Source organism: Lissotriton vulgaris, chromosome 3_1 (genome assembly GCF_964263255.1).
Source record: "Lissotriton vulgaris chromosome 3_1, aLisVul1.2, whole genome shotgun sequence".
Classification (NCBI taxonomy): Eukaryota; Metazoa; Chordata; class Amphibia; order Caudata; family Salamandridae; genus Lissotriton; species Lissotriton vulgaris.
Genome location: NC_141689.1, coordinates 1,029,507,451 through 1,029,531,210, shown reverse-complemented (window position 1 = coordinate 1,029,531,210; position 23,760 = coordinate 1,029,507,451). Strand labels below are relative to the sequence as shown.

The 23,760-nt window shown below is 44.5% G+C and overlaps 1 protein-coding gene across 2 annotated transcripts in view; it reads left to right on the top strand.

Moving 5' to 3' along the window:
* The window catches only part of RIC1 (RIC1 partner of RAB6A GEF complex), a 979,735-nt gene that overhangs the window by 909,159 nt on the left and 46,816 nt on the right, over positions 1–23,760 (top strand). For both annotated transcript variants that reach the window (XM_086961422.1, XM_086961421.1), the window contains exon 24: positions 9,221–9,398. In XM_086961422.1, the coding sequence (XP_086817548.1) occupies positions 9,221–9,398 (178 nt within the window). The remainder of the gene's footprint in view (positions 1–9,220; positions 9,399–23,760) is intronic.

Here is a 23,760-nt window from a genome sequence, read left to right as displayed (position 1 = left end):
CCCCAGAGGGAGCCCTCTGAGAAAAGATACAACCTTAGAAATAGGGATAATTTGAAGAAGCCTGATAGATATCAAAGTATTGATACACGTCCCTCTCGATCTTTTTCACAGAAATCGGAAAGAAGAGGACGGTCAGACCCAGGAGAGCACACCAAGTCCAAAGACAAGGAACCTGCTCAGAGTAAAAATCTCAATTTCCAAAAAAGAAGGTAGCCAGTAATCAACCAAGCCGAGAATACTGAGGACACCGTTGAAAAACGGGGAGTGGGCACAGACAATGTTAGACAGTGCAGCAGAAATCAGTATAGCCCGCAAGATCTTGATGAGTCATCTGGAGACAGTGGACACGAATGAATTCATTCAGGTTGAAACTGCCAACACCAGACTTAGGGAGCCCCATAAAATATATGAAATAACATTGCGTATAGAGGGTGATAAGACTAGGAAAATAAAGGGTCTATTTTGGGATAAACTCTCAAAAGGCTATGATATTCTGTTAGCTGAAAAAGATTGGCCCCCGGAGTTTGTCAGGGAGTGCCCTCGTGGCGAAGAAATGATTATGCCTGCCTTCTCGAATCACATTCCGATTCACAAAAAATATACTTATGCCAGGAAATGGGCAGAAGCCCAGGCACCGGCATTATATAAAAATCATGTAGGATGGGATGAGGACTCACCTCCTCACAAGATCCAGTTAAAAAGTGAACCAACTGCCCAACGGCAGTATCCCATTAAGCAAGAAGCTAAAAAACAAGTCAGGGAGATCTTAGATCAACTTGAATACCAGGGGGTGATTGAAACATGCACCTCTCAAATGAACAATCCTTTATTTTCTGTCTCCAAGCCAGACAATTCATATCGTCTAGTTTTGGACTACAGACACCTTAATGCATGTTGCAAAACATTTGCAGTACAAAACTCGCATAGTGCAGCCCTAATGAATAACATAGTTAGGAAAAAGTATAAAACGACATTAGATATATCTAATGGTTTCTTTTGTCAAAACATTGCACCAGAAAGCAGGTATTTGACCGCTTTCTCCGTAATGGGTTCACAGAAAAATTTCTGTCGACTCCCACAGGGGTTCAAGAACAGCCCAGGACTATTCTCAGCTAGGGTAACAGTGTTACTACAAATATATGATGATGAGGCATTATCCTACGTAGATGATATCTATCTCACAGATGACGACTTGGATACTCACTTGAAAAAAGTGAACACCATTATACTTGGGTTCACAGCAGGGGTTACAAATTCAACTTTAAAAAGTGTCGAATTGCCCATCTGACAGTATTATTTTTAGGATACGAATTATCAAGTGAAGGACCATACTAGGTTTTCTGAATTTCGGAAGAACTTACATTCTAAATTACGCAGAGAGGGTTAAACCTCTCTACAAACTAATTAAACCTGATTTTAAACAAATCAATTGGACTCAAAAACACACAGAAATTTTGAGATCACTGCAAACAGACATGTTAGCTAAAACAAAATTAGACACACGTGACAATACACGTGATCTTGTAATCTGAGTCATCCCAGGAAGATGCGGATTCACGTACCTAACCTCTAATGAGGGAGAAAAGGTACCAATAGCTTACAAATCACATTTGTACACAAAGGCTGAAATAAAATTCAGTTCAACAGAGAAAATTCTAACTGCGGTTCAGACTGCTGTAGCAAAAGAAAGGCCCCTAGCACAAGGTAAACGAATCATAATCGTAACACCTATACCGGCTTTAGAAGCGGTAACTAAAGCAAGCATTCCTAAAGCTAAAGCTTTGCATCCGAGATGGATTCAGTGGGTTAATTCTCTTGCTGCAACAGACGTAGTTTTCAAATTTGATCCTAACTTAAAAACACAGGAATTTTTACAATATGAATATGAATGTCCTCTGCCAATTGAAATCCTGCCTCTCGAAGAATACAGAAGTATTATATATACTGACCGATCAGCACAACCCGCAGTTGGGGGTAAACGAGCCTATAGTGCTGCGTGCGCGATTGTTAAAGGTCGTTGGTACAAAGGAAAATTTAGACCAATGGTCACTAAAACACAATCTCTAGGAGATTGCTCAGCTCAACGAGCTGAATTGGTAGCATTTAAGATGGATCGCGAATTCCCCACACTAATAGTGTGAGATTCTTATTATTGCGTACAATCTTATAATGAATACTTGCAGAATTGGGTGGAAAATGGTTTCAAAGATGCAAAAGGTGGCACAATAAAGCATAAAATGCTTTGGGAACAGGTAGTTCTTTTACAGAAAGAACTACAAAAGACTCACGTGATACACACTCTGAGTCATCAACGTGATGGCGTTCACGTTGCAGGGAATTAAATGGCTGATGAAGCCGCGAAGGCAGCTGTGCAAACGGCTTCCGTAGCTGCGATAACTCGGTCACAAACAAAAATAGACAGCGATATTCTACAAGCTGTCAGTGCGTCAGTAAAGAATGATAAGAAAACACTCCCAAAAGGCTTTCCAGAAAAGTACTTATATTCAACAGATACGAATAATGTTCCTTTTGCTCGAATCCCTGGAGTGGGGGATAGGGTAATTCCAAACATGGAACACAGGTTAGGACTAATCAAAGCGGCACACGAAGGGCTTGCTTCTGCACACGCTGGCGTTTCCGCAACAATATCACTATTAAAACAGAGATATTGGTGGCCTCGCTTGAGAATACAAACTAAAAAGTATGTATTAGAATGCGAAATATGCCAAAGGATAAAAGTTTCAACAGTAAAACGACCAGCGCAGACACCCCTTCTCATCTCGGATAAACCATTTGCATGTGTTTACCTGGACCACTGTGGTCCCCTACAAAGGGACGGCAACTATAGATATATCATGGTAGCAGTGGACTTCTGTACGAGGTTCATATGGATGTGGCCCCAGCGCTCGACTGACGCTAGAACGGTTATAAAAGATCTGCGAGTCTTTATCGGCACATACGCAATTGCCACGTTCCATTCTGACCAGGGTCCTGCTTTTAGCTCTCAAGTTTATAAGGAGGCCATGGCCAGCATGGGAATTGGGTTGCGGTATTCTTGTCCGTCACACCCCGAAGGGAATAGTGTGGTAGAAAGAAAAAACCGGGACATAAAGCAATCTATAACAGCGAAGGGATTAGGTTCAGGCACTGGGTGGGTCAAACATTTAATAAGTGTCCAAACCAGTCTTAACAATTTGCCAAGAAATTCTCTAAAAGGTTTCAGCCCATACGAACTATTGTTCGGAAGAAAATGAGAATTCAGGACTTAGATAGTCAAGTATCAGTGGGAAAGATAATAAAACAGACTTTGACATCAAAGATAGTTTGGCTGTTTTACAGGAACTGAATGAAACAAGAAAATCCTTGAGCAACATAAAGTTAAAGCAACAGCCAGATACCACTGACGAGGCACCACAAGCAATAGCCCCAGCAAGGCCTGTCTGGATTCCAAAGATTGGGGATCTAGTCAGAGAAAAAATAGCGGTGAAGAAGGAATTTGGGCCTTCTTACAGAAAAGCAGTACCTGTCTTGGCAGTCACCGGAACAAGATCAGTAGTACTACCGCCCCTTGCTGGTAAAAAGGAGAACAGAGTTGTATCTATCGACCTGGTAAAACCACAAGCATGTGGCCTATAATCAACAGTAGGCCCAGTGGACTCCCAAGAAACAACAGAATACCCAAACTTGCAACAATCCAAGAGGTTCAAACTGAAAGACTAATCACATTCGATCAGCCTGCAGTGCACAGAGAAGGACTATGCAATAATGCCATGGAACTCGTGCCTCTTGAGACACAGATTGAAACAGTTCGTCAAGAAACACCAGTCTACAATAATGTGGCATCAGAAAGTGCTACCGAAAGACAGATTGAAAGAACAATCCCAACAATTGACAGAACTGCCTCTGGTTATTTCATCGACTTCAACAACTTTTCCGAGGATCAAAGTAACCCCGAAGTGATGCCAGAAACAAAAAAGACTTTTAAAGAAAAAGCAACAACATCAACCTAGTCCTCGAACCACACAGATCATCCCACGTGAAGAAAAGAGAACTGTCAACAGTAAATGTCACAGCCATTCCAATACCCGGTGGGGTAGTATGGGAGAAAACTGACTATGAGATCTATGGTCCGGTCGAGATCCTGAAGTATCCTCATCAACTGAAGGTTTCCTTAAGTGACTTTGTAAAACATAGTCCATTCTCTGATGATTGGGACTTTAACAGTATTAATGACATGATGTCTGATTTAGTAATGTCAGCTAGATTCACAGAACATGATTATTTACAAGGTTCGTCTAGTTATGAACAGTTGTTCTGTTACACACATTATGGCGATCATTATTTGCATAAATCTGCACAGCCTAGAAATGTTTTTAAGTATAATCAATGGGAACATTGTGCTACACCACCTAAAAGCAGTTCTAAAACATTCTTTGAGAAATTCAAATACTTCTCAGGGATTTAACACCAGTGATGCAGAAACGTTTTATTACAAACTGTTAGATAAAACAGGAATGAAAACAATGCTGACAAACACTAAATTAATATATTCAGAAGCATTTTATGAAAAAATGATGACATTTGGTTTTGATTATTGGAAAAATAACATTGAAACGAAAACCATTTGGGGTACAAAAGATTGGCAGGTACAAGGTCTAGAAACACTATTCAGAACCTGCATGATACCAGAACAAATGATGTTTTTAAATGACACAATTCACCAAACATCCTGTCTTGGCCTAGCTAAGATCAAAGACCTAAACAAACCGTCTATTCCGAAGCCAATACCTGAGAATGCAACAACAGATATTGAGATAGACGTAACCAAAATTTTACATTTTAACAGAACACATCCTGATAGGAAAAAGTGGTTAATCTGGCCTACCGACACAAACAACTGTCAAGATAGATTCCTGAACAAAACACAGGGGTTAAAAATGACCAGACAAGATCCTAGATACTCCCAGAGACAACATCCAGGGATAGTAACAACATACAGTGTAGGGAAACTCTGCCTCGAATGGCTAGGATCATCCACACTGGCTGAAATTAAGCAACACTTATCTTTACTAAAAGATGGTGCTGATTTGCGCGATTTCATTCTTGGACCACGCAAACGGCGTCAAAAGCGTTTCATAGCGGCCAGCATCTATGCTGCGTACAACGAAGCTTGGAAAGTCACACAAATTGAAACAGCAGAAAGAGAAATTGATCGTATTAATTTGGAAAAATCACTTTCTGTAGTGGACAATGGGTTAATGACTCTGTCCTCCAGAATATATTCGTTGGACAATATTGTATCTTCTGCCTTTGACATAATAGACAGTTGTTACAGCATGGCCAATGTTACAGCATGGCCAGTCGCAATTACGTTCTATTGTACAATTAGGCTGGACGCTGCAAAATCTTCGTTCAGGCTATGTGCCTTGGCGTTTAATCAACACAACGTCATTGTTTTCCATTTTTAACCTTACTGATAAACAAATCAGCTTGCCACAGAAAGGAGCAGACTATACAATCCTGAGCATCGAAAAGCTTGAGAGATTACCATTGACAATGTCAGAAAGTCCTGTCATTGAATGGATAATACACGGAATTATCACTATTCCGATAACAACTTTCCGATTTAAAAAGTGCCTTGAATACATACCTACTGGCCAGTATGAACGATTGGGTAAAGGATATGTAAAATCAGCATGGAAATTACTATACACACATTCATGCTATAGTGACAGCAACAAAAATGTATTTCTTAGTGGTGAAAACTGTAAACGTTCACTAAGCGGTATACTTTTGTGCCAGGGTATTAATTTACACGGAGCCTGTGAAGGTAATTCTAACAACCTTTCATGCCACCAGCTTGTCACACCTGCAACGCAGATAGAGCCCTTCTTTATGCAACTTGCGAATGGGAGTTACAGTCTAAGAACGGATCACAGATGTTGTGGCCTTGTGCCAGGGAAAAGTTATCTCGTAAGCGTAACTTCCATGGTCAAATGCTGTATGCAAGCATTGTTCCCGAGCGGGCCTGGAGACATAGAGACTCCCATCTGGCCTCGTCTGAATCTCTATTCTATACGAATTGATACTTTAAGCAAAATGAAGTCTGTGCTTTTGCAGACAACAGTGCCCATAACGTCATCAAAAGAGACGTATGATCTTCTAGTTGCAAGGACAGCTACGGAGGTTCATGACCTTTTATCAACAAATTGCCCCGTGCATTTCGTAGAAATGTTGAGCCAACTTCTTAACATGTCTAGTGCCACAGGCATATTTAAGACGATTTTTACGGGACTGCTAACACCATTTCAAGCAATTCTGGGAATCGTTCTAAATTTTGTCCACTCTGTTTTTGGCGGCATACCCCTATTTTTGGGACTTGTAGCAGGGATTTTATTTTTGACCCTCCTGCTTCGTTATGGCAAGCCACAGCTCAGACATGACTCCTATGGGAACGGAAGAAACAATCCTAGCAATGCGCTACCTGGACAGAATAACTAGAGTCCTTGGATTGGCCAGGCTGAGAGATCTAAACATGACCTGGTTCCTTTCATTCAGACCGATATGGCAAAATTGCATCTTACCTGTACTACGATGTATGCTATGCGGAGATGAGTGCGTGTTGGCCATCTGTCTTTCACTTCCATCAGCAGTACCAATGGATATCGATACTTTGCTAAGTCCGATAACGGCTCACGCATTGTGTTGTCCCCAGCGGCTACCAATCCTGATGACGGCATTCGTTGAGACTCCTGTGCTACGACTAGGTGGTAACAGTGGGCGAGTGACAAAAGCAACATCACCCAGGTACGACCTTCTGTGAGCATTGCTGATCCCGACTTTGATGACAGCAATCATTCTCACACCTGCCAAGTTACAGCACTATCGAATTTGGTCGAACTGTCACCTGATTTTGTAGACCAATTCTTTGAGAGCCTGTCTGATATGATGTTCTCACCCGAACAGAAACAATAACTTTAGTGAAGCATTCCGACACACAGCGTTCCCATGAACTCTGAATTCGGCCTTCAGTTTTGAACAACAAAAACTGCTAAAAGCGTTGGAACTCTGTTTTTCCCGTTCAAGCAATAATTCTTTTGAATTGAACACTTTAAATATTCACCCTTTTTGGCACGAAAGATTCTTTGCTTAAAGTAAAACTATTCATAGAGAACAGAAGCTTCAACTTCTATTTCTATATACATCTAGAGGCATAATAACTTTACACCAGCCTCTAGCACATTTTACTGCAATGCATTTATATGTGATGAAATTATCTCGCCCTTCTTCTGTTTCAGAGATATTTCATGTGTAATTCTTTTTGCATAATCGTTCATTGATTTCATATGCTATAATTATTTAATGATTTCTATGCTTCAAAAACGTACAGTACCTAAATTTTCACGTATTACAAAACGCCTATTTCAAATGCATATATGTATTTTGGGATGGGCAATGTTACACATGCATCTTATTGCTCTAGTTTTAGTAATTTGATGGAAATGAATTTGTGGAGTGGGTGTTGCGTTCTAATCTAGGACCCTGATCGATACTGTGACCTTATGCCCCTATTTGGCTATAAATCCATTTATTCCCTATATTGGCATAACCGTTCAAGTGCAATATTCAGAAACTCGTCTCTGGCCTCACACGAACAGAGCCACATTTCAGAATCGCTTTCTCTGCCACTTCCTTTGCAACCAATTAGTGCAATGACATAGCAGAAGTTACTATTTGAAGATTCTTAGATTAACACTCCGAGTTCTTCAACAAGATAAAAACTCAGCAACCTGGAAATCCCCGCACTTCCTAGTGACATCTTTATTGACGTCTTATGTCCAAAAACTTACGTCAAACAAGGCACCTTTCAGGTATAAATATTACCAACGTTGCCTTAAGCAAACGCTGCTGCTGTCTCGTTGCTGTTTCGCTGAAGCTGATGCTGCTAGCTGTCTTGCTGCTGCTGAAGAAGCTGTCATGCTGATGATACCATAGCTGCTATCGCTGCTAACTAGCGAACGATGGTGTGGTGAACTTGGGAGCTGAACAGCCGTCCCTCTGCAAGAGCCCAGCAGATGCAAGCTGCCCGCGGACGCTGCCCCTCCTCCTCCTCCTCGACGCGCTGAGAAGAGACGCTGTCTTTCTCCTGCAGAGAAATCCAGCTCCGGCGTTTCTAGTCTACCCTTGCGGGTGACTGGGATATCGACCCCCTGAAGGAGACACCAGACTTCCATCATTCTATTCCAGAGGTATGGTGTTGACAAACCCTTAGAGAGAATTCTTGAAGCAAACCTTGGCAAAACCAACTTAACTTAAAGCTACTTACTTACTCCCCTCCCAAGTATTAGGCTTAGGTCAGGTACACTGGGGTAGGCGTAGTTAGAAGCACCAGTTGAGTATTTTAGCCGAATGTATATATGAATGTATATATGTTTTATTCATTTTAAACCATTGTATGGCTAAGAAACCATATCAATGCTTTTACAGTATTATTTCGCAATACTCATCTTACTGTACGTACTTTTTATATTAACAAGTCTTGCAATTGTGGCAATTCATTTCTCTTGTACAAGAAGAAAGACTGTTCAATAAATGTTACCCTTTATTGACAAACGCCCGTCTCTCTATTCTCTACATATTGTGAAAGTAAACTGCACAACCACTGACTGAGTAAAATAACTGTCTATTGTTTCACACGACCCTAGAGATTGACTCTTGATCTGAGGAGCAAAGTTGTCATGTTGCACGGTTGTTGGAAAACTGAATCCTTTCTTGGCAGTGCCAGGGAAGCTGATCACTTCCTATTTCAGTCAAGAAAGTTTCCAGTGACCTCTGAGCTAGTTGGTAACAAACCCAATTAAGTTTAGCATAGTCAGTGGAGTCCTGGAAGATCCGCACTTCTACGTCGATACTACTGTTTATGTTATTTCAATGCGCAGGGCCTATTGGGAAAATAGGAACTACACTACACTCCACTCCACTTACTTAATACATACTCTTCTATCAATTATATCCACCTGCTAGACTTCACCCTTGTCGACAGGGTGCACGTATGGACAGCACCATATCAGAGGTGGGTGGACAAAAATCAGCACCAGCTCTCGGAACGGCCACTGATACAAAAGCAACGCTGCTTGTGTACCTCACCTTTCAGCTGTCTTCTCCCCCAACCTTTCTTTCTGATTTTGATTAAATTGATTATTTTACTTTCTTGATTTAGGTGATGAGTGCAGTATTGGTTCTGCTACAGACCTGACTGAAACAAGCTCAATGGTAGATGGAGATTGGACAATGGTGGATGAAAATTTTTCTACTTTAAGCTTAACACAGTCTGAGCTGGAACATATCTCCTTGGAACTCGCAAGTAAAGGTCCACACAAGTCTCAAGTTCAGCTACGGTAAGATAAGATGTCTTTTTTTGTATGCATTTTAAAGCAAATCAATGCTGCACTATTTTATGACATAAACCACAAGCAGGTGATTGCAACCACTCCTGAAATTCATACATTCTCTGTGTTCTAGATATGTTGGGTTTTGTTGCCTTCCCGTTCAGCAGCACCCTTCCAACATTTAACACACTCTTGTGCACACAATACCTAGAGCTGTACCCCCTGTTGTTTCTATTTCTCCTTGCTTCTTCAGACACATTCTTATGGGCCAACATCTTTTACTCTGTATTCCTTCAATATTTATGGGGGAAACAGTTTTTGGAGGGAAAAGTATATCCTATTTGATGTCCAACTTTACCCTTGTTTGACCAGAGCAGTTGTTGTCCTTGTGTATGACTATGGTTGTTTTAAATCGTACTCTCTTTTTCTCCTCAATTGCTGCTAGATGGGTTTTCCATACAAAAATAATTTGTAACATGCAGGAGTAAAATTAGAAATATTTTTTCCAGAAGAGAAACAATATTGAAAGAATGAATTAATTTAATTTGCTCTGGAAAGCCTTATACTTGTTTATTTGTTATCACCTGAAACAGTAAAATGCATTTGCCCTAAAGTCCATTTGTATTCCTGATGCAATCAGTGAAATGTTTTTACTTTGATAAACTGTTCTTTTATAAGCCCATTCTATTATCATTGTACTAGTAGCCCGTCCCGACGTTGTCCGGGAGCAATTAGGCTTCAGGGCCCCCGCCCGCCCCGACGTTGTCCGTGGGTCCCCCAGAGCCTTCCTTCATATATTGCAGTATTATACCTCTATGTTTACTTTGAACGCTTTTGTAACCTGCACACGTCACTTTTTCCTCCTATACCTCTATGGTTACTTTCTACGCTTTTGTAACCTGCACATGTAACTTTTTCCTCCTGTAATGCACCGTTTGGCTCACTTTCGTAATGCTCCGTTTGCTTCCTCTTGCTACCTGCACACGTCACTTTTTCCTCCTACACCTCTATGTTTACTTTCTACGCTTTTGTAACCTGCACACGTAACTTTTTCCTCCTGTAATGCACCATTTGGCTCACTTTTGTAATGCTCCGTTTGCTTCCTCTTGCTCACGATGTATGCTTTTGTAACCTGCAAACGTAACTTTTTCCTCCTGTAATTCACTGTTTGGCTCAATTTTGTAATGCTCTGTTTGCTTCCTCTTGCTCACGATTGTCATTTTTGCTTAATTTTTCCGCCGCTCCTAACGAAATAAATAAATAACCTACCTCATCCGCCGCTCACTGCTCCTCCCCACCTGTCCGTCGCTCCTCACCGCCTGTACGCCGCTCCTCATCGCCTGTAAGCTGCTCCTCCCCGCGCCATGTCCGCCGGTCCTCCTCGCGCTTCTGGACGCCGCTTCTCCCCGCGCTCTTCACGTCGGCACGCACGTCGCGGCCGGCGCTTCTTCCAAGGGACTACTTTTTTTTCAGTACATTTTTTAAATAACGTATATTTATTACGTTTATATAGCCTATGTCCATTTGCACACCCTGACGATTACAACAATGTATCGAGTGTGTGGATTGGCGCTGTGGTTCCCGAGTTTACCCGCCTCAAAGGTTCAAAGTTCTTCCTTAATAATAGTAGTATAGATTATCTAGCACAAGACATTTCGAAAGGTTTTGCTTAAAGAGAAGACGATAATTTCTTCATTTACCCAAAATATGTCCCCTGCAGTCAGCACTGGTTAAGCCAATTCCTATTTTAGAGTGATAACGGTAACGCAATGAAATATCCTGCCATTAGGGAGAGCGAATATAGAGTGCAGAGATGAAGAAATGCTAAGTTCCATAGTGAAGCCTTGTTTTTACTTGTTTTTGGGGTCTGAGATGATTCTGGTACAAATGGAGCTATGAGTTGGATATTAGAACAATCGCTGCCTAAAGAGACCCTACAATCAAGTTTGGGCCTGCGACCGGAAGGAATTGTCAGGTCATTATAAGATCGCAGAAAATATTGAAACGAAAATGGGGTCGAAGGAGTGAACTAAACTCACTTTTTGTGGTATGAGGAGATATAGACTGATATTGATGGGGACACCAAAATTCCTTACAGGGTGTTGAGCCAGGGAGGATTAAAGAGCTCACGAAAGTTTGGATAACCGGGTTGGGTCACCTGTCTTACTGAAGCCATGCCACTGCAGTACTGAGACTACCTCAAACACAAAAACAAGAGTAGCCATGACACAAGTGTCAACTTAGCCACATTTCATATTCAAAGGGTGCTGAGGGAACTCACTTTGAGTTTTGACATTGGTCACAAGAGGATCCCTGGAAGTCTGCCGTGACACCAGAATAGGTTTGGCCCCCTAAAAATTAAGCAGTGCTGAAACCTGCTCGGCCTCAAAAACGAACATCGGAATCGAGCAAATGGGGACCCTGAAAAGAGGATCCACAGCAAAAATGAGTTGTTAAAATGATACGTCAAAGCCAAAAGGTTCTCAAGAGATTGCTTGACACTGTCTCGGGATAAGACGGCATATCATCAGGATTAATGCCAAAAAGCTGTTTATATTGATCCAGTCATGGGCCCATTCATTGCTAGATAGCAAATATACCACAATATGTCCTAACGTACACATGGTTCACAGAAAGATATTTGCATTCCATATGTCAGAAGCCAAACATCTACTACAAGGAAAACCCCGGCAAGAGAAAGATTTTTTTAAAGGAAGCAACAACTGCAGAGCTGCATAACACTGTTCCAGGGAGAAAAAGTCACACAACCATAGCCACTAGAACCATAGTAACCAGCACCTCATGAACCATCTAGGTCACTTCACACAGATGAACGTGATTAGGGACAGCTATATGAACAACTTTTACCACACAAAGAAGATGTATTGGACTGTGCTACAGATGTAGTCTTAGACCACTACTACATCAAGCCATCCTGGCTTGACTAGAGCTCAGCTTCCCCTGTTGTAACACAGCAGACTGGCTTTCAGCATGGGATGCCTATGGCTATAGAGCAATAAGAGAGCCACTTCGTAATGGAGACTGTTTCTAACAGACAGTCTTGTAGCTTTTTGGGCCCAAAACAGTACTTCATATAACCGCAGGAGAACATCAAAACTGACCAACTGCATTATGCAATGTGTAGAGCACAGGTATAAAGCAGCTCCTCAACACCCATTATACATCCACACCATTGTGCCTCTTCGTTCTGTGGACATTCACACTGAAGAGAAGAGAGCTCAAACAAGGTGCTACAGAGATGCCCCCCACTCCCTGAACAAGGAAAACATCATATTTATATTGCTGGAAAAAGTGTGGCAAATGGGGTGGCAGCAGTGTACATTAAGATATGACATCAAAGGATTAGTGTAGATGTACCTCACCATCTACAGAGGAAAGTCCAATAACCCCACTGTTGGTAAGCCGGAGCTTTTAAAGCAGGGCACCCAAGAGCATATCTGGGTTTTTCACCACAGATGTCACCTATCCAGGATACAGTTTTGATTTGAAGGAATTTACCTAGATGAGTCTCCGGGAAATTGGTAGGCAGCCTCTATGAAAAAGAGTGCCTGTGCGCATGTATACATCATTTAATTACTACAAAGGCTCTGTATATTGCTTCAAAACATTTCAGTTGATCATTGATTTTACATATGAGGCTTTCAAAGAAGGCTATAGTCTATAGTCAGGTCAATTTTCCAGTCTATAAGAGATGGGGGAATTATTTACTTTTTACTTGCGCAACATACAGCTATTAGCCCCTGACATGATGGTGTCTACTCATCTTTTCGTATGGTTGTTGATCCCTGTTTCCCAGTGTATCATGAAGGATTGCAAGGGATGATATCAGAGTCCAACAACTCGACCCCTTGCATAGAGGACCATATGCCTTTCCAAACCCAAGCAGCAAGACCAAACTATATGCACAATATCTTCATCTGGACTATCACACCTCCAGCTAAGAAAGTCTTGGGATTAGATGAGCTTGGTGGAGTTTGTTGGGTGTCTAGGGCAATCATGTAGTATTTCAAAAAAAGCTGTACTGGAAGTGTGCTTCATCTAAGCCTCTGTCTTTTGCACTTAAGATAGGTCTTCCTAGTCTTTCCAGTCAAGTTTTTCGAACCTGGGTCTCCATTAACCAGCAGCTATCTTCTGAGTCATTTAGAGTACTCATTTTTAATCGGGGCATTGTAGTTTTCTGAAGTCACCATTTGAAGACATACCATATTTGCAGATAACTGAATCAGGGACTCCAGTAGCACATAGCTGAGCATCCAAAGCGCTATAGAGGCAATAGTCTAATTAAAGGATCTTCCAGAACTGGGCCTGACGTATGCGACGACATTCTCATAATTAATCAAACTGCTTCCAGTTTTCCTTCTCTAGCCTATTTTATGTTCAGGATCCATTTCTCCTCCCAGTCTCTTTAATGGATTGTCCGTCCCCTAATGTGGAGTGCTGCATTGTTCCATATCCGTTTTTCCACATGCTAAGAGCCATGAGTTTTTATTAGGTTGTCATCCCATACTCTTTTAGTCTCCTCCATGACAGTCGTCAGGATTCTTGAACAGTACTTTCCCTCCGTACTGTGCTACCGGACTCATGAGCCCAACGATTAAATACCTAGTCAGTAGTACCCAGTCGAGGTTTCAGTTGAGGAGAAATGAAATGCCAAAATGGACAATTTATGTACCCTATAATAAAAAAGTAATATGCAAGAGATGCAGGCCATCCAGTGTGGTAGCCACAAATAAACAGTCTTGTTGATTCCATGTCTTATACTTGTTTGTTCACTTCTGCATCAGCTCTCAGCAGCATTCCTTTGGCACACTGATAGTAAGCATGCTGCAAACATAGTTCAATGTATGCCTTGCCACCATTTTGATTATCTGAATCTTACCCCATAATAACAGATGCAGTTTCACCCATTTTCTTCAGTCCGTAATAGATGCCCCTATTCAGACCGTGAAATGATGTATAATTTCTGAACAATGTGGGTTCAAATGATGCCTAAGCATTTCTTTTATATAGGAAGCCATGTAAATGGATAGACCTATAGAGTATGTATTTAATACCTAGAAAAGCTGGAGAGTTGGGACACCATATTCAAAAGAGTAGGTTTGATGAGTTTGACAGTTTTAAGAGACTCATATCCGCATATATATCAGTTTCATTTCCCCTGCCAGTGTGGATATGCCCTTTATTTCCCTTTCTCCTAATGTTCACAGCCAAGCGTTTTAGGGCCAGTAGAAGCGTTAGTGGGGATAACTAGGCTGCAAAACTTGAAGAGGTGGGACGTGGCCTGGGCCAGGACTTGACATTTGACATGAGGGTAACGAAGAAGACCCTGCTGCACTGCACTTATTTATTTATTTTATTTATTTAAGACATTTATAAAGCGCAGCTATCACCTTACAGGCATCCTGGCGCTGTGGCTTCGCGAAGTAGCAGCACGAAAAGTGGCAGAGAGAGGTGTCCAGCAGGTTAAGCCTTCGGGAACAGCCAGGTTTTGACACGTTTCCTAAAAGGGAGAAGTTCCTCCGTTTGACGGATCTCCAAGGGCAGACTGTTCCAGAGTTTGGCAGCAGCAACTCCGAAAGATCTGATGTGAGAATTGTGGCCGGGGCCTCGGGAGGCTTGTGACAAATGCCAGGGTGGGACCACGAGGCATCAGCAAGCACACAAAGGAGAGGGCCTGGAGCAGCAGCCCACTTGATAAACGAACAGGGGCAGGGAAGCACCTCCACCCAGTACGCCTATGACAGGCTTGAGGTGTTCGGGGGGGATCAGCAACCCTGTAAATTCAAAGTCAGTGAAAGGACAAGGGGCACGAGACAGGAGCGGACAGGGGCCAGCCCAGCAGTCGGTGTATACCCGCTACGCAGGCCCAGGAAACCCAGCTCATCATAGCTACTGCAGAGTCAGAGGAAGGGGCTCTCCACAACTCGAGAGCTGAGAGGTACAAGAAAGGCTGAGGGTCTTGGTGCCATTTAGAGCCCACTCAAACACTAGGCCAGATCTCTGTAACATTGAAGGAGCTACTGAAGGACGGTGGCTGGCTGGAGTAAACCCTGCACCGATAGAACTTGCCAGCATCAGCAGTTGTATAGGCTCAGCGAAGCCAGAGATCTAGTGATAGATTCTGGCGAGCCTGGATCCAGCAGAAGAGCCAGATAAACAGCATTGCTGCTTCCTAGCAATTCATCAAATTGTAGCTCAAAAGGACCTCCCTCTCCCCCCAGCCAAAGAGTTGTCCGTGTGAAGAGACACCAACTGTGAAGGGACTTTGAGATCTGCCCGAACGGTGGATCGGCACCGGAACCTCGCCTGGCACGACCTGTGCCACCTGGGACACTAGAGTTGGACGAGATGGCCGGGAATAGAACAAAGAAGGTGCGGTCCCTTAAAGAAATGTTTGGGAACACTGGCGGCCAAGGACAGCGGACAAACCACTTGCTCAGGGGGCCGATGCCCAACTGGATTCAGAAGACCAGGAGGATAACACTAAGCGCCTCATACACCTTACAGACCTCATTGACCGCTCCCGCAAGGAGGCCCTCCTGCTGTCAGTAGACGCAGAGAAGGCTTTCAACAGGGTACACTGGCCCTTCCTGATTGAGACTCTTTGCCACTTCGGATTTGGGGAAAATTTCTCGGCTGGTTGGGCTATATCTATAAAACGCCCAGGGCATCAGTCAGGGTCAACGGATTCTCCTTCAGACCTTTCCGTATAGGCAGAAGGATGCAATAGGGGTGTCATCTCTCCCCCCTATTATTTGCTTTCTATATGGAGCCATTGGCCCAGAGAGTTAGGGATAATGCATTGATAACAGGGATCCGATTAGGGGCCGCATACTATCAGTCTATACGCTGATGATGTGATACTATCCCTGACGAATCCCGCAACCTCGCTTCGGCCTTGGTCAGCGAATTCGCTCGCTAAAGTGAGGTATCTTGATTCAAAGTAAACCTACATAAGTCACAGATATTACATTTATCTACAAACCCTACCAATGTCGAGGCTCTGGCTAGGCAATTCCCTTTTTCTTGGGCTAGCGATCACATAACATATTTGGGGATTTTGTTAGCACGCACCCCAGTTAAAACGCTAAAAGTTACGGGCGGGTCTCTCTAGGGCGGGCCACATCGCTGCATTCAAAATGACAATGCGTATATTATACATCTTTCAACTATTCCCTTAACCCCACCTCCGGCTATGCTGCAGAGTCTTCAGCAAGGTATCAACCGCTTTATCTGGGGGAGGAAACAACAGCGACTTAGCTTCACTCAAATTACAAAACCCAAGGCTGCTGGGGGAATGGGATTACAGGTCATCTCACGATACTTTCAGGCATCGCAATTACGCTTCATTCTGGATGGAATCGCCCCATTTCAGAGAAGCACTGGTCATTTATGGACCAAACTGTTGCAGGACTCAACATATGGCACGAGATCTGGCTTCAGCGCAAACACAAGGCCTGGGCACTTTACTCCTCCCCTGTTATGGCAACAACTCTGAGGGTCTGGGATGCCATAGCGGTCCGATTCGGCCTCACATCATTCCCTTCCCCGTTGACGCCATTGGTGGATCAACCAGACTTCCCTCCGGGGTGCAAAGCAGAGTCGTTACAAAGATGGCACGAGCAGGGCTGCTAAAGGGTGGATTCCCTATTTGACCGGAATGGAATCATTCATTTTGACCAGCTTAGAAGAGACTATGGGCTCCCCTCCTCTAATTAATTTTTATATAACCAAAAAAAGCATTTGGTAACTTAGTCAGAGATGAAACCACGGTCATCCCAACACCTAACAAAATTTGAAAAATGGCTTGTCACCAAGGAGGATGATCAACACCTTATATGAGAATTATACACATTCCTCTCAATAAACTCAGCTCACACGAAAACTAAGGGTCAGCTTCGATGGGAAGCAGAGCTAGGACGAACCCTCACAGATAAGGAGTGGCAGGATATATATTTTAGGTCCCATCACACAGCACACGACATTCCGGGCAAGTAGTCAACATAAAAGGTGGCTGCATATTGGTATCTAACGCCGGCCAGTTTAAATCAATGGAATAAAGAGTGCATGGCCTACTGTTGGCGAGGGTGTGGACAGACAGGATCGCTAGTGCACCTGCTATGGCACTGCCCTAAACTAGTGAGATATTGGGACACGATAATCCAAGACATCAATGAGGCTTTCAACACTGATATCTCGCACTTCCCTGCCTACATTCTTTTAGGATTCCCCAACACTTTAACATTTCCCTTGTGCTGTCTGCAAATAGCCCTCGCCCTGAATGCTGCACGAACAGTGCTGCTGGCCCACTGGGGTGCAGATAGAGTTCCTGACCATGCAGCTTGGTTGAGACGACTATAGTCTGTACTAGGTATGGATCGGCTCTCTATGATAGCAGAGAACAAAGCAGATGCATACGCTGACTTATGGAAGCCCTTTATTGCTATACTCAGCAAAGATTTTAGAGAAGTGACCTGCCCTAGGCTTTTGAAAATCCGGCGCCTTACGGAAGCTTCCTAGCATAATGGTACGCAAGGGGAAAATAGCGAACACACGGTTGCCCCTATGAACGTATGGGGGAACACAACCAGAGTGCGGAGGAGATAAGGGGGGAGGGGTGAGTGGAAGGGAGGGTCTTCTTCCAGGGCTATTCTTCATCTGGTTTTGGTTTTAGTTCTTTCTATGTGTCGGAGAGTTCATCCGACTGAAGTTTTCTATCTCTCCGTTTCACATGACTTGGCCAAAGTGATTGATATATCAATGCAGACCTTGGGTGATTAGGCTTATATCGCTATAAGTCTCACTGCTGACCTCCGCGTTGTGGGCATTTGCTGTTTCTCTAGTATAACAATGCTAAATTATCGCTTGATTATAATGCACAGGTCTAATAGGATATCTTGTTGCCGTGAAACTTGTAAAACTAAATAAAAAGACCCTTATTGGGTTAAGGTATCAATGATTTTTTTAATCTTGATAAATATTCTATGAGGGCCATTGCCCGCCGCTGTAAATTTGAATATTGCACATAATAATTAACTCCTTCCGTGCTCATGACGAGCCCAGCTCGTATGAGGTACGGTGGCCGTATGCTCATGACGAGCTGAGCGCTTCATGACACGCGCGGCGCTCACACGCAGGGCTAATTCCCCCGCGGTGCTGAGCGTTCCATTAAATGGGCGTAGTCATGACGAGCTCAGCTCGTCACAAGCATGGTGGCGCTGCGCGTGCTCCCCCCTCTCCTCCCAGCGCCGCGGGGGAATTAGCCCCGCGGCGAAGGGGTTAAGCGTCCGTATCTGCATTTTTTTTTTACAAAACCCTGTTGGGTAGCCTCTTCTATAAGGGCTTTCCTGTATTCATTACTTTATTGGCTTCCTGGATTTCATCATGTTTTAGGTGTTCTTCTAGTTTAGCTCTTCATTGCTCAGACAACAAAATGTTAAACATATAATGTTCAAAGTGTGTGTGGCTGAAGAAACACATTCTCTGCATACTCCTGTCTTTTAGTGTTGAGCCCGGACAATTACAACTTGTTTTTCTTCTAAGAAGTCTTTTGAGTTAAAAAATCTTGGTGGTGACTCCTCTAGTTGTGGATGTGCATGTGCACTGATTCCATTGTTATGTTGTGTTTCTCTGCCATTGGGGTCAGTAGCGACACAGCGCACTCATAATCTTGTGAGTCCATTGGGTCCCATCTTGGCTTTGGAGTCCATTGCCCTCCACCCCGTCATGAGAAGACTTCTTTCACACGTTCTCTGCTAATGGTACCATTTACATTCCTCCAGTCCATCATTTGCGAATGACCAGGCCTCTCGATCCTCGAGGCCCTTTGTGTTGCTGCTGGCTACCCTTCAGGGAATGAAGATGTCTGAGGCAATGGAATGGACGCCCATCAAGAGGTGCCCGTGTCATACTAAATATGCAGAGGCTGATCTTCACGACATCTTTAACTTTGGCTTCTCGCCGGAACATGGTGAGAGCTGCTGCGACTGATGCCCAGCATTGTCCAGGAAAAAGGCTCTAAGCCTCCGCTGCGACCAGCGGTGGGCCCACAAGAAGATAGCACAATCCTCTACAGAAACACCAGACATCTTCAGCAAGGCCGAGGCCCTCGGTGCCGAAGAAGAGGAGGAAGCATCGGTTGGGTGGCCCAACCTTCCGTCACACCAGCCTAGTCCTTTGTTCATTGATTCGGACATCTTCGAGTTAGATAAGAAGGAGCCCTTTGAGGAAGAAGAGGCACTTGAGGATGTTCCATTAACCTCGGTCACCTTTAGTCAAAGCTTGGGGACCACGCCTTGTGTTCGACACAATCGACCCCCCAAGCACTCTAAAACATCCGAAACAGCATCACATCAGAGATGAGCACTGCCCCTCTGAGGGGAGTGGGCGTCGAGCCCTGTGCCAAAGCCGCCCGCACCCTCAGGTACCTCAGCAACCAAGAGTGCTTGCTGACACTGAATCAAGGCTTCGGATCTGAAAAAACTTTCAAGGACCTTGTTCCCGGACCTCCCTCGAGTCATAGGATGTGTGCCAGTACTAAAACATTGAAGTCCGCTCTACCATCAAAGCTAAAACCATCACCAGCAGCATAGCAGTGCTGTGTGTGTCTACGCTGGCATCTGCTCAAAGTCTCCACTGTCTAAATCCTTCTCAGGGTCTTTGGATTCTTTCTTGGACATGGCAGTCCTAGCCATTATTCTCCGGCTGAAGACTTTGCCCCAATCTACCCTGATCTCAGATGATTCCTGGATGGACTAAGATGTAGACTTGCCAACAGACTCTGAACTAGAACATGTCCCAGTCATGGCCTCCACCACCAGATGACTCCATGGCGTACCACATTGATATCCAAAGCACAGCTGCCCACCATGAGGTAGAGATGTATGCCACCATAGAAAAGCCCGACATATTGGTGGAGATGCTCTCAGAGATCAAGCGCTCTGCCTAGTAACTCCCCATGCTCAATGGAAGGATTAAGTCCACCCCTGAAATTTTCATGGAGCTGTTTAAATCTTGCGTGGTCACACCACGCATCAAGAAAAATCTGCAAACCTGCACACTCTGACCCACTCTACATCAGGGGGTGATGTCCCACCTTACTCCTTAGGAGTTACTACTGCTAGGAAGAGAGCAGCAGTCCAGGCCACCAGGAACATGCCCCCTCCTGATAAAGAAAGCAAACAGATACATGCTGTGGGGAAGAGAGTGGTGTTAGGTACAGCCACACGTCTGTGAGTCGCCATTTCTATTGGCCTCCTATTTAGATAGGATAGAGCCCACTTGGCTCCTCTCAGACCAGTATCACAAGCAGGGGGAGAACTTGTGGATGAAGATAAAGCTATTTTTAATGCAACCATTAGGTGTGCTTTGGATGAGACAGTGGCCAGGGGTGTAAACTCCTCGGTCATCCTGCAGCGCCTTATGCAACCTACTGTTCGATGAGGAAAACTGTTCGGACCACAGGTTGGGACTATGCTTTAAAAGATCAAGAAAGACAAAGAGACAATCAAGACGATTAGCACCTTACAGGTTCTCTTTGGCAGGGGCTCCTTTCGGAGGCAGCGATTAATAGGGATGAGTAAAAGCCACCGACTCAGAACCCACCCAGACCTACCAAAGGCAGCAGCAGGGCTACCACCAACAGGGTGTCAGGGGCTTTACACTGGGCTCCTTTAGAGATAATAGCTCCAAGGGTAGAGGCACCCCTAGTAAGGGAGCCTCCACCTCCAAAAACTGACATGCCTTGTATCCTTACCGATCATACAACATCTGTCAGTGGGAGGCTTCAGACATTTCTTCCCCGTTAGGAGGTCACCACAGACCGATGGGTCTTGTCTGTCATCAAGCATGGCTATTTCCTGGAGCTAGTCACAACGCCACCAAACATCCCCCTGCACCCACATCCTCTGCCCCGAACATGTTATACAGCTGCAAGAGCAGGTTCAGGTGTTCCTGTCCAAAGGAGCCTTAGAGGCAGTGCCCCATCAGCACCAGGGCAAGGGCATCTACTACCTCATTCCCAAGAAGGACGGATCTCTTGATCTCCAGTCTCTCAACAGATACATCTTTTCAGAACATTTCCACATGGTCATCCTTCAGGATTTCATCCCAAGGTGACGTAATGGCCACCCTGGACATGAAGGAAGCCTACTTACGCATTCCTGATTTATCCAGATCATTGAGGCTACCTCCACTTAATGGTACGTGATCAACACTTCTAGTTCAAAGTGCTGCCCTTCAGCATCACCTCATCTGCAAGGGTTTTCACCAACTGCTTAACAGTGGTGGCCACTCACCTCATGAGTGAAGGAATTCACATCTTCCCTTACCTAGACGACTGGCATATCAGGAGTGCAAGCAAACAGGAATGTCTATCCCACACCCAGGCTATGGTCTCCCTCCACAGTCTAGGATTATTTGTAAACACTACAAAGTTCACTTTGAGCCCCTTCAAGTCCAGCCTTTTTAGGAGCAGTCCTCAATCAATTTATTGTTAAGCAAAGCTTTTCCCAGCCCTCAGAGAGTGCAAGCATTTCAACAGTGTCTACCTCTTTTTACAGCCACTCTTTCAGTTGACAGTTATGAGCCCTGTGGGAATGATGGCCTCATACCCACACCAGACTCCATATACATCCGCTTCAGGAGTGCCGCACAAGCCAGTGGTCCCAAGTTGAACGCCATATGGATGATCTAGTGTTAGCAAGGCCAGCACCCTTCTCTCTCTTTTTTTTGTAAAATGATTTTTATTGTTTTCAACTTTCATCAGAACCTCTTTAGATAATAGACATATACAAAGCCACTATACAAGCGGCTCATCAAATACTCTCATTTCAATCAAGGTCACTCAGTTATCCCCCCACCCTCCAACATTCCGAACACCCCCTCTCCGCTACCCCCACCCCCTGTCAGTGTGCCCATCCTATTTAGCCCCCCGTTTGGAGCCACCCAACTGTCTTGTCTTCCAGCCGAACGAACAACACAAAACGTCCTAGAGAAGAACTGAGGCCAAAAAAACTCAGTTGGTAAGAGATACGTTCCCTGTTGTCACCACTATAGTTCACTAGTATTACCAAGCCTGGACTATGCAAGGTGGCCCTCCCACTTGTTACAACTTGGTACATCATCTCATGCCTTTCTTCCTATTAATTTGTCAATACTGCCCTCTCAACCTGATCCACATCTACCTCTTCCTCCCCTTCTTCAGCATCCACAGCAGGAGTCTGGAGATCCGCCACCAAAGTCCCCCATGCCCTGGCCGCCTCTAGTGCCTTATCATTAGCAGTGCGCCTAGCCAGCTGTAATCGAAGTGTCCCCTCGCTACCTGATCAACTTAAAAAATGTGCTCTCCACCTCAGAAAATTAGGCCCGGTCTTAGACTTCCAGTGCATGGTAAGCTCCCTTTTCGCCATAATTAACCCTAAGTCATAAAATGTACTAGTAATCTTCGTGCAGGGAGGTATGTGGGAACCAAAGCAACAAGCAAGTCCCCATCTCTGCTTCTATCGTTCGCCCTGTCGCCTGATTCAAACATGCTATCACCTCTTCCCAGTAAGACCCCAACCCCGTACAAGACCAGAACATGTGCCGTAAATCGGCCCCATCTGCATTACACCTCAGGCACTGCGACAGGGAGCCACCGAAATACTGTAGGATTTTAACCGGCGTCAAATAGGCCCTTTGTAATGTGAAGAACTGAACCAATTGGAACCTGGCGTTACGTGTACCCTTCCAGGCACGTCGCACTAGTTGAGGCCATGTCGTCTCGGGTATGGGCTTCTCAATATCCGCTTCCCACTTGCCTTTCAGAGCATCCAGGGGTGGCAGTTGCTCGGTCGACAAGCGCCCGTATAAGCATGTGATAGCCTTGAGCGTACCTGCCACCATGACCACATACTGGCAACCCAATGAGGTCGGGGGTTCCAATAGTCCCATCCTCCACTGCCGTTGAATCCCCATTATTAGGGCAGCATGCAATAAATAATCTCCCTGCGGTACCCCAAAAGTACTCTGCAAGTCTTGAAAGGATAACAGAGCCCCGTCTCTGTATAAATCTCCCAACATATGGACCCCAAGCTCCTCCCAAACAGCCAGCGCAGACCAGTTCCCCCCATGTGGAAGGGCTGTGCACATGCCCAGAGGGATCTCCGGAGCATACGGTCGAGGAAACCCCGCTCGTCTTTGGCTCCGATTCCAGCATAAGCGGAGTGTGCGTTCCTTAAGGGTGAGCTGATCGAGACTGATCTTCTGCTGGAGAACTATAAATTACAATACATGCCGGGGAATCACTCTACCTTGCGGTACTTCTGGGCCTCTAAACTCCTGAGCCACCGCCTGCGTGAGCCCCTGTAAC